The sequence below is a fragment of the Bicyclus anynana genome, chromosome 26, assembly GCF_947172395.1.
Source record: "Bicyclus anynana chromosome 26, ilBicAnyn1.1, whole genome shotgun sequence".
NCBI lineage: Eukaryota > Metazoa > Arthropoda > Insecta > Lepidoptera > Nymphalidae > Bicyclus > Bicyclus anynana.
Window position 1 is genome coordinate 1,666,900 of NC_069108.1, and position 12,129 is coordinate 1,679,028.

Sequence of the window (12,129 nt, forward strand, 5' to 3'; positions counted from 1 at the left end):
TATAGCACAGTTTATGTAAATATATTTTTTTTTAATTTTTAATTTTTAAAACAAAACCACAAAATGATCTTCAGCTTTTTGATAATTCAAATTAACATAATAGATAATAGTAAAGCCTTTAATTTTATCCTTACTCTTACTTACAATAGTTTTTATTAGTTACAATAATTCCTTAAATCTAGTGTTAGTATTTGTATTTTAGTACTAACTTATTTTATGTACTAATATTTTAGTTTGTAATGACAGTAACTAATAGTAGATTGTTATACGAAGGGCTAAAAAGACCCAGGCTAAGATTATTAACAAGGTATTTTAAGGCACGAGCCGTAAGGCGAGTTTATAATGGGCTTAGCCCCGCGTGTTACACTCTGCTTTTCACTACGATTGCGAGAAAATAAAATAATTCAGTATTCAATTATTTATTTTAATTGAAAATTAAATGTAGGTTTACAATGAATAATGTTAACTATTTTTAAATGCCTGGACCGGGGTTGGTTGGGCATTCCTTTTTACTGACTATTAATCCTGCTTACAAAGACTCATTTGAGCAGTGATAGCCCAGTGGATATGACCTCTGCCTCCGATTCCGGTTTGAATCCGGTCCGGGGCATGCACCTTCAACTTTTCAGTTGTGTGCATTTTAAGAAATTAAATATCACGTGTCTCAATCGGTGAAGGAAAACATTGTGAGGAAACCTGCACACCAGAGAATTATCTTCATTCTCTGCGTGTGTGAAGTCTGCCAATCCGCATTGGGCCAGCGTGGTGGACTATTGGCCTAATCCCTCTCATTCTGAGAGGATACTCGAGCTCAGCAGTGAGCCGAATATGGGTTGATGACGAATCCTGCTTATAATAACTTACAAGAATGCTTAACTAGTGTGTTTACAACGCAAATGGTTAACTAGTGTGCTTTTCAAGCAAGTTTTGAATTTGCATAAGTCACAAGCGAATCGCTTTTCACTAGTGTGTCTTTGCATAATATGTTTATGTAAGTTACCATTATCTGAACATTTGTACTCGCAATACTTACAAGCGTATGGCTTCTCACCAGTGTGAGTCCGCATATGTTTCACTAGGGCATAACTTTCTTTAGATCTATACTCGCACAAATTACAAGAATAAGGCTTTTCATTAGAGTGAGTTCGTTTAATATGACTTGCTAGGTTTTGCTTGTGCTTACATTTGAACTCGCATGCATTACAAGCGTACGGTTTTTCACTAGTGTGAGTACGCATGTGTATCCTTAAGTTAGTTTTACTATTACATTTATGATCGCACAAATCACAAGAATATGACTTTTGACCAGTGTGAATACGCATATGTTGGAATAAGTTTCTTTTGTCGGTACATTTATGCGTGCATAGCTCACAATAAAATGGCTTTTCTCCAGTGTGACTTCGCATATGTAGCACTAAGCCAGCCTTAATTGCAGATTTAAACTTACATAACTGACAGGAATACGGCTTTTCACCAGTGTGAGTCCGCATATGTGACACTAAGGCACTCTTTACTGGAAATCTATACCCGCACAAATGACAACAAAAAGGCTTTTCGCCGGTGTGAGTTCGCATATGTCTAATTAAATGATCATTTCGAGCAGCTTTATACTTACAAAACTTACAAGAAAAGGGCCTTTCACCAGTATGAGTCCGCATATGTGATAATAAACTACCACTAACCGCACATTTAAAGTCGCACAACTTACACGAATAAGGCTTTTCACCAGTGTGAGTTCGTATATGAAAAACTAAGCTAGTTTTGTAGGTGGATTTGTAAGGACAAAGCTTACAAGCGAATATTTTCTTTCCAATGTGGGACTTCATGTGTTTACGTAAAACCCTTTTATCTTGGAACACATTTTTGCAAATGTCACAAGTAAAACTTTTTGGTTTTGGTTTTTCACCAGTGTGAGAACGCATGTGTTTCCTTAAGCATTGTACAAATCTAAATTTGTATTCGCATACCTTACAAGTATATGGCTTTTCACCAGTGTGAATTCGCATATGACACACTAATTGAATTTTAATTGCAGATTTATAATCACATACCTGACAGGAATAAGGCTTTTCACCAGTGTGAGTCCTCATATGTGTATTTAGGGCACTACTCATTGTACATCTATAATTGCACAAATTACAAGAATAAGGCTTTTCACCGGTATGAGTCCGCATATGTGTGATTAAGTGACAACTTCGAGTTGCTTTATACGTGCACAACTTGCAAGAAAAGGGTCTTTCACCAGTGTGAGTTCGCATATGTACAACTAAGGAACTATTGTAGGTGGATTTAAATTGACAAAGTTTGCAAGTGTACATTATACCTTTCGGATTCCGATTTCGTTTCTTTTTAGTGTTGGACTTTATGTGTTTAACTAAGAGCATTTTTTCATCATCATTTAACCTGTCACATTTTTGTGACATCTCAGGTTCTTTAAATATATCATATAGTTTGACTACACAATTTGTGAGTGTTTTAATGTCTTTCTTTGTTTTATTGTTACTGTCAGAGGACTGGTCGTGTAATTCATCTCTAACATCAAGTGCTTGATTATTTTCCTCGGTTGCATCATCTTTGTTCGTAAGTCGTTCTGAAAGAAAAAAAAATCACTGTTATTTGATACAATAAACACGTAAAACTAATTAGGTGTATGTCGCAGCCTTGGTAATGGGGATGATGACTAGGTTTGAATATATTGATTTTTCTGATACATTTAGGTAAATAAGGTCAATTTTATCTAATTTATACATAAAAAGCAAAGATTGTCTGGATATTTGCAAAATAAATAATATAAAATTTCAAAATTTATTAAAATCTTTTATCGTAATTAGATGAAAATTCATACAGTTTTACCTTCCTTACATTAAATGTGACATTTTTTAATACATGAACTATAAACATAAACGCAAAAATAACAAAGATATTAGTAATTTTGTTTGAATCCCCAACAAATCTAACGATCATTATGTACCTACGGCGTATTTAAATCGTACCATTTTGTATGGGGCGTTTTTCAGGGATCCGCGGCAGCGCCGCAAATCTGACCCTTTAAATCCCTGTAGCTCCGAAACTAATGACGGCAGATATCCTGTTACTTTTACAATTTATTATATTACAATTTAAAAAAACTGTCATCATCCCTATTGGACGAACAGACCAGGGGCGTAGCATGCATGAAGTACTTTGTAGCCATTTCAGTGAACGTATAGGCCGTTCAATTTACCCCGGGTACATTAAACGGCCTAGTTCGGCAATCTGCTCAGAGATTTTCTCTCTGCCAAACGATGGACCCGCCACCCGCACGGTGAATCCATGGAATGCTAAGATGTTAGTTGTTATCTCTACATTAAGAGACTGTCTTTATGTTAATGGACCAAGATAAGTGAGAATTTTAATGTGAACTGTTGCACTGCGCCACGCGGCCGCCAAATTCGAATTTGAGTGACCCTGCTTTCTACATCCACGGCCGTGGGTTCGATTCCCAAACTGGAAAATATTTGTGTGATGAACATGGGTGTTTTCCAGTGTCTGTGTGTATTTATACATTATATAAGTATTTATATGTAGTATATAATTGTATAATAATATTATAATATCAACTATCTCAGTACCCATAACACAAGCTACTCTGTATGCTTACTTTGGGGCTAGATAGTGATGTGTATTGTTTAATTATAATAAAAAAAAAAAGTTATTTCATCTGTTCTCTGCTCACTTACCTGAAGGTAGAGCCAAGCCTGTGGGAGGATACGAGTCGCAGCCAGCCAGCTCAGCTGTGTGCGGCGCACACTCTTGTGACGTCACATTCTCAGTACCTCCATCACTTTCCTACAAGACAAAAAGAAATACTCATGTAGTTTATTAACCGACTTCACAAAAAAGGAGGAGGTTCTCAATTGGACGCGTATGTTTGTTACCATTTTCGTCGTTTCTTAACCAACTTTCATAATAGGGATGATGACAGTTTTTTAAATTGTATATAAATTAAGAGTATGCTAACAGTAAAGCAATTTTGTAAAATGAACAGGGTATCTGCGATCATTACTTTCAGAGTTACAGGGATTTGAAGGGTCAGATTTGCGGCGCTGCCGCGGATCCCTGAAAAACGCCCCATACAAAATGGCACGAGTTAGTGACGTCGTAGGTAATGTAATGATCGTTAGATTTGTATGCGCGTTCAAACAAAATTACTAATATCTCTGTTATTTGTGCGTTTATGTGTTCCTGTATTAAAAAATCACATTTAATGTAAGGAAGCTGTATGAAATTTCATCTAAACACAATAAAAGATTTTTAATAGATTTTGAAATTTTATATACTCTTTTTTTTTGCAAATATCCAGACAATCTTTGCTTTTCATGTATAAATTAATTAACATTGACCTTATTTACCCGAATGTATCATAAAAATCAATATATTCAAACCTAGTCATCATCCCCATTCTTTTTTTGTTTGAATGAGTACACTTCCAGATTGGTCCCATTTATTTTTCATAGTAATTTCGTTATTTTCATTATAACACAAAATTACTAAACCGATTTCTCTGAAAATTAAATGCTACGACACTAAAAACAGAAAATAAAATTAAATATTTTTAACAAAAAAATTTAACTGACTTCAAAATCACAAAATCTATAAACTTATGGATTGGATGGATCTGGAAGGCTCCCGACCATGTTCGTTTGCTATAACACAGAGTGCGCCAGGCCTGCTCTACCCCTGAATTCATTTGTTACAAATAATGTGATAAATGAAGAACCACTCGACCGATTTTTTTTTTATTTTTTTTTATTTTTATTCTTTACAAGTTAGCCCTTGACTACAATCTCACCTGATGGTAAGTGATGATGCAGTCTAAGATGGAAGCGGGCTAACTTGTTAGGAGGAGGATGAAAATCCACACCCCTTTCGGTTTCTACACGGCATCGTACCGGAACGCTAAATCGCTTGGCGGTACGTCTTTGCCGGTAGGGTGGTAACTAGCCACGGCCGAAGCCTCCCACCAGCCGGACCTGGACAAATTAAGAAAATCTCAATCTGCCCAGCCGGGGATCGAACCCAGGACCTCCGTCTTGTATATCCACCGCGCATACCACTGCGCCACGGATTACAACCATTTGATTTGGATAAATGAGCCCATTCTTGAGTAATAAAATTACAACAAAAAGTGGCTTTGATTTTTATATAATATAGGTTTAACACTAAACAATTTTATTATTATTTTTAACTAAAATTACTAACTAATTAGATCTTTATAATCTTGGTCATCATTTTAATTTTACATTTAATAATTATAATTTTAGCTCAGACCAATCATAGAAGGACCTGTATCGCACTCATAGTCACGAACAAAATTGTCTGTCATTTTCTGAAGAAAACGAGCTTAGATTTGGTATATATCTTATACTTTGCCCGTTTTTTTCACAATTCAATTACACAAAAAGGTATTTTTACGGAGCTCTTTAACCGACGAACACGATTACAACCATTTAACATCGATTCTATAGAGACAGTTTTTATACTCGCATTAGATCGTTGATCATGTACTACAATAATTGGTCTGAGAATTTTAGTTATTACTAGCGGACGCCCGCAACTTCGTCCGCGAGGAAATCAATGTAAACTTTCACGCCCTACTTCACCACCTAAAGGGGTTGAATATTAAAAATTTTTGGATTACTTTATATTTCGTATTTTTTTATGATTTAGGAACAAATTTTTAAAACTGTAATACTAAAAATGAAGGACTTTCCATACAAACTTTCAACCCCTATTTCACCCCCTTCTTATTTTATTTTCGCAATAAAAAGTATCCTATAACCTTCTCTGTATTATGGTCTTAAACCGTGCCAAGTTTCATTTGAATTCATTCAGTAGTTTCAGCGTGATGCCCGAATAACAAAAAAACAGTCATAATAACAAAAAAATATTTTTAGCTTCAGTATCGATTATACTGCCCCCAACAAATAATGTTAAAATATCTTCAATGTACAGAATGTACAGAATTTGTATTATAAGTATAGATTCTAGATGGCGCTGTCTTCCGTTATGCCACGCTAACGTTTGTTGTTACAAATGGTATAAGTAAAATCTCAAATTGCAAATAAATGTATAGAATTCGACCAGTTTTATTATAAGTATAGATTAACTAGTTTTTTAGTTGTGTGTGAGATACAGTTCTTTATTCATTTCCATGTTTCCATCAGCCAACATACAGTCAAGTCAACAGTTTTGTTGAAGCAGTTGTGAAAACTGAATGAAAACTGAAGACATTCAATTTTCGCAACAACTGTTTCATCAACACTTTGTTGTTTCTTCTGATTCAGTTTGTCTTCATCATGCTCTTCAAAATGTATGTCACTGTGGAATGTATACTAACACAATATCTATCTATAATATAAAAATTAATCGCAAAATGTGTTGGTAAGCGCATAACTCAACAACACCTGGACCAATTTGACCAATTCTTTTTTAAAATGTTCATTGAAGTTCTACGTTGGTTTTAACGGCGAGAAAAAATCGAATAATTGCCGGGAAAACTATAAAAATAGCCCTTTTCTTTTTCCCATACAAATGTTTTCAAACTAAAATGTAGTCAATTTGAGCTTTATTGTTATTGTATAAAGTTCATATCTATACTAATATAATAAAGCTGAAGAGTTTGTTTGTTTGTTTGTTTGTTTGATTGAACGCGCTAATCTCAGGAACTACTGGTCCGATTTGAAAAATTCTTTCAGTGTTAGATAGACAATTTATCGAGGAAGGCTATAGGCTATATATTATCCCCGTATTCCTACGGGAACGGGAACCACGCGGGTGAAACCACGCGGCGTCAGCTAGTTATTAATAATTACAAAACGGGATAGGGCTAGTGGTAGGGGCTTATATGTTTTGTCATTTTTTAATTAAATTTACATCAAGTTTCACTAAAGAGAGTATGCTAATAGGAAAGCAATTATGTAGAAGTCAGGGTATCTGCACTCAATACTTTCAGAGCTACAGGGATTTTAAGGGTCATATTTGCGGCACTGCCATGAATAGTTTAAAAACGCCCACTACAAAATGACACAAATGAATGACTACATTGATTAGATTTGTATGGGCATTCACACAAAATTACAAAAATCTTTGTGTTTATGTTTATACTTCATATAATGGAAAAAAAACACATTAAATATGACTTTTTTATGTCAAAATGTATGAATTTTCATCTAAATAGGCACAGGATAAAGAATGATACAAAATGAGCCAATACAAGCAGCTCAGTGAGGTGGTGAAACCTATAAAAAAACAAACATAACGTGTCTCGTTGACATCTGCATATACAAACTTTTTTCATCATTTGTATTTCAAGATTTAAGACAAACAACAATTACGCAAATTGCCATCATAAAAAAATACTCCATCTTATTTTTTAGTTTATGTAAACAGTTTTTAAAATATTTAAAAACATAACAAGCCAATTTTTTTTCAATAATATTGAAATATATTGATGCGATGCTTTGTGTCGTACTGACTCAAGAATGTCTTATTTTTTTATTTGTATTCAGAATGGCCGCAAGCCCGCCGTGTTCCATATGCTCTATCTGCCTATTATTCTTTAATCTGTGTAAATAGGATAAAAGATTTTTAATAGATTTTTGTGTCATAAAAATCAATATATTGAGATCTAGCCATCTTCCCTATTGTAAGTCGTGATAGCCCACTGGATATGACCTCTGCCTCCGATTCCGGAGGGTGTCAGTTTGAATCTGGTTCAGGGCATGCACCTCCAACTTTTCAGTTGTGTGCATTTTAAGAAATTAAATATCACGTGTTTCAAACGGTGAAGGAAAACGTCGTGCGGAAACCTGCATACTTATAGACATAGAATTTTCTTAATTCTCTGCGTGTGTGAAGTCTGCCAATCTGCATTGGGCCAGCGTGGTGGACTATTGGCCTAACCCCTCTCATTCTGAGAAGAGACTCGAGCTCAGCGGTGAGTCGAATATTGGTTGAAAACAACATTTTCCCTATTAAACCAAAAATTCGAATCTTAATGTCTCACCTGCAAATGCGCGTCCATATGAGCATTGTACTCCTCTTCATGCGGAAACTCCTCACCACAAAGAGTACACCCAAATGTAGTACTTTCATACTTCAACACATCCTGTAGTTTGACCAACTGGTCCGCAAATATGGAGCTTGAAGCTTGTGTTCCTTGGAGAACCTCCCGGAGAGCATCAGCCAGTAGCTTTGACTTCAACTCAGTGTTGCTCTCCTCAGATACTGAGTGCTGTCCGTGCGATGCAAGTTCATCATGTTCATTTTTCACTTCCATGGTTCCGTCAGCTGATATACGAATCAATAAAACAGTCTTGATGAAACAGTTGTTGTGAAAACTGAAGCCGCTCAGTTTTCACAGCAACTGTTTCATCACCACTGTGTAGTTTCGTCTGAATCTGTTTGTCTTCATCATGCTTTTAAAATTGCAAGTCACTGTGGAAAAGTCTACTTGCCACTGATAATCTCTGGCTTGCTAAGGCTTTTGAATCTGTAGATAAAAAAAAATAGCGAATATAAATATGGGTAGGTTAGCCTACATAGTAAATCAGTAAAGTCTACCATGAATGTTGCATACATTTGATTTATTGGATTTAAATAACACATTAGTTACAGCACTTATGTTTCTGTACTTTTCCCTGGTGTTGACCTCGTACTAAAACTTGCTGTGGTGCAGTACGAGGTCCATCGACTTCATTACTCTTGGAGACGCCAAAATCCTTTTTTGGCTGGAATATAACATAGACAAAGGAATTTATTTTTGATAATGCTAAATAACGAACCAACTGACCTATGTTTGAAGGCATTTTTCAGCGGATTCATTTGTTTAGAATATATAAGAAAAAGAAACTACAAAGTCAAAATTCCCCATGCCGCACTGAAGTAAAAAGTTTTATTCTTACATTGGGTCTTTTGACCTCGTAATGAGATAGGTATGCCACGGAGTCCTGGTTTAATAGCACTTCATAAATATATATTTGTCTCTTTTCTATCCTACACCAAAAAAAAGTTACGCCCTTCGCACCACAGGGCAGTCTACGTTTTAAGTAGCCACACTGCAAGTAAGTCAATTGACCTTGTCCTCCAGCGAACGTGTTAAGAACAACTGACATGCTTGAGCAGCAAACACAGAAAAATATTAACTATGAATGTCAAGGCTGTGGCAAGGGAGCTGATATGATATATCCAATGAAGTTCATGTAATATTGTAAAAGTAGTAAACAGAAATATAGTGATTAAGAAGATATTTGTATAACACTTTGTTTTTATTCTTTACAAGTTAGCCCTTGACTCTAGGACAAAACTCGCTGATGTTCTCATTAGAATCGACCTCTTGAAATGGCGTTGGACGGGACACATGTTGCGCTGCACAACCGATAAATGGAGCAAGCAGGTGACACTCTGGTACCCAAGGGACAGTACCAGACAACGTGGACGTCCAATAAGAAGGTGGGAGGACGACATCCGCCTAACCCTGGGGCCACGCTGGACCAGAGTTGCGGCTGACAGGGTGCAGTGGAAGCAGCTGGAGGAGGCCTATGTCAGAAGACACTTTGAACAGCGGGACATAATATAATCAATTAAATCAAACACAACACTCATGTAACCAAAAGCTGTTCAAAATAAAGGCTATTTTTTTTATTATTTATTATAGCCCTTGACTGCAATCTCACCTGATGGTAAGTGATGATGCAGTCTAAGATGGAAGTGGGCTAACTTGTTAGGAGGACGAAAATACACAATAAATATACAGACTCCTTTCGGTTTCTACCGAAACACTAAATTTCTTAGCTGTATGTCTTTGTTGGTAGGTAACTAGTAACAGCAAAAGCATTAGCTAGACCTGGACCAATTAAGAAAATCTCAATTGGCCCAGCTGGGGATCGAACCCAGGTCCAGGACCTCCATCTTGTAAATCAATCCCGTCACTGAGGCCAAGTAAAGAGAAAAATACTGATTAAAGAGATACCTATAAGTTTTTAATTTTTTACAAGTTATCTCTTGACTACAATCTCACCTAATGGTAAGTGATGATGCAATCTAAGATGGAAGCGGGCAAATTGTTAGGAGTGCAAAAATACGGACTACTTTTGGTTTCTACACAACATCATATCGGAACACTAAATTTCTTAGCTGTATGTCTTTGTTGGTAGGGTGGTAATTATAAACAGTTAAAACCGAAGCACTAGCTAGACCTGGACCAATTAAGAAAACTTCAATCAGCCCAGCCGGTGAACAAAACCAGGAGCTCCATCTTGTAAAACTACCACACACACTGTGCCACGGAGGTCATCAAACTCTTTGTTTAACTTTTCATGTATAAAAAATCAAAATCAAAAATCATTTATTTCAAGTAGGCTCAGTTTACAAGCACTTTTGACACGTCAGTTGACTATTTGTAAACATTCTACCACCGGTTCGGAAGGCAGATTCTGCTGAGAAGATACCGGCAAGAAACTCAACAGTTGCTCTTTTGAAAAAGTCATACAGTATTATAATTTACAATTGATAACAATTACTGTTTACATTTCTTATAGTTTTACTTCCTGTGTGAAGGTGGAAGCTGATCCAACGGCCTCCAAGCATCTTTATCATTAAGGAACTCATCAATGTTGTAGTACCCTCGACTAAGTAAATGTTTTTTAACACATTGCTTAAAGCTATGCATTGGCAGGTCCATCACAGTCTTGGGGATCTTATTATAGAAGAGTACACCCAAACCTACAAAAGATTTTTGTATTCTTTGGAGACAATATGCAGAAATAACTAAGTTATGCCCGTGTCTAGTAAGACGTGGGTTTAAATCTCCTTTTCGTTTGTACAAATTAAAATTTTGTCTTACATATACTATACTGTTATATATATATTGACAGGCTACTGTCACCAATGTGTGTCAACTTTTCTGTGGCTAAAGCTCTATATGTACACTACTTGTTACTTCTTGCACTGTTTCTATCCCAGACTAAATGACACGCCTTCCTGATTCATCTTATGAACGTCCACTGCAGGACATATGCCTTTTGTAAGGACTTTGTGATGTTTAGAAGTCCCTACAAAAGGCCTTCGTGATTATTGACTTGTAATTTGACTTTTTTTTATCTCAGCCTATAATTACACATAATACTATGAAAACAACCATGTCTACTCAACTGAGCACTACACATGTAAAAAAATTATAAAACTTCTTTTGTTTTTGACTTTTCGCTTCGTTACTATCAAGTTGTTCCGAGGTGGCATGCAGGACATGGACTGGTAAATGAGATACTAAAATGAATGTACCTTTTTAATTACCCTTTGCTTTTAGCTTCGCCGTAGTCGGAAATTTGATTCCGTTTCCACTTTCCAGATCCATAAACGGTTAGCGTTAACAGTGGATTAGCGACCGTTTCACGGTTCCCCAATCCCCATGCAAGCACCCTAGCACCCAAAGAGTAAATTAATATAATGCTAGCACCCTACGGCCTGCACCACAACTCATAAGCACAAACCGTGTGGTGCACCACAAAACAAAAATAAAGTAGAAAAAACAAAAGAGTTTCTTTTTTTTGTTAGAGTGACCGACTATAACACGACTTTAAACTTTAACCTTAGACCAAAGACAAAGAGTAAAAAAAAAAAAAAAATACCGACCGAATTGAGAACCTCCTCCTTTTTGAAGTCGGTTAAAAATGTAAATTAATTTAAAGGATATAGAGAGCAAAGTTTTCGCTTTTTTTATGTCATACCTGTCATACTGTTCGTAGAAAGGTAGAAAGGTTCGTAGTAACACCTTCATTTGTGGTCTTTGAGTAACACCATCTATTTTTAACCGACTTCAAAAAGGAGGAGGTTCTCAATTCGGTCGGTATTTTTTTTTTTTTTTTTATGTATGTACACCGATTACTCAAAGACGCCTGGACCGATTTCTAAAATTCTTTTTTTGTTTGAAACGGTATAGTCCCCATTTGGTCCCATTGCCATCATGTCAAGATCTGATGATGGAATCCTGGAGAAATTGAGGGGAACTTTCGAAAATTATATGGGTGTCTAGTGTGTCCATAAACTTTTCATTTAGTACTTTTAAGCACTACAATTTCATGAAGGTTT

At 36.0% G+C, this 12,129-nt stretch overlaps 1 protein-coding gene across 2 annotated transcripts in view; it reads right to left on the reverse strand.

Moving 5' to 3' along the window:
- Positions 1-11,455, reverse strand: part of LOC112050788 (zinc finger protein 260-like) — a 190,619-nt gene extending 179,164 nt beyond the window's left edge. Inside the window, exons 1-4 of one of the 2 annotated variants that reach the window (XM_052889573.1) lie at positions 11,323-11,455; positions 8,048-8,533; positions 3,720-3,828; positions 3-2,590 (exon numbers count right to left, since the gene is read on the reverse strand). In XM_052889573.1, the coding sequence (XP_052745533.1) occupies positions 873-2,590; positions 3,720-3,828; positions 8,048-8,320 (2,100 nt within the window). In that variant the 5' untranslated portion in view covers positions 8,321-8,533; positions 11,323-11,455 and the 3' untranslated portion in view covers positions 3-872. Of the gene's footprint in view, positions 1-2; positions 2,591-3,719; positions 3,829-8,047; positions 8,534-11,322 lie in introns of those variants that run through there. The other variant, XM_052889575.1, reaches the window with a different exon arrangement.
- Positions 11,456-12,129: the final 674 nt, after the last annotated feature.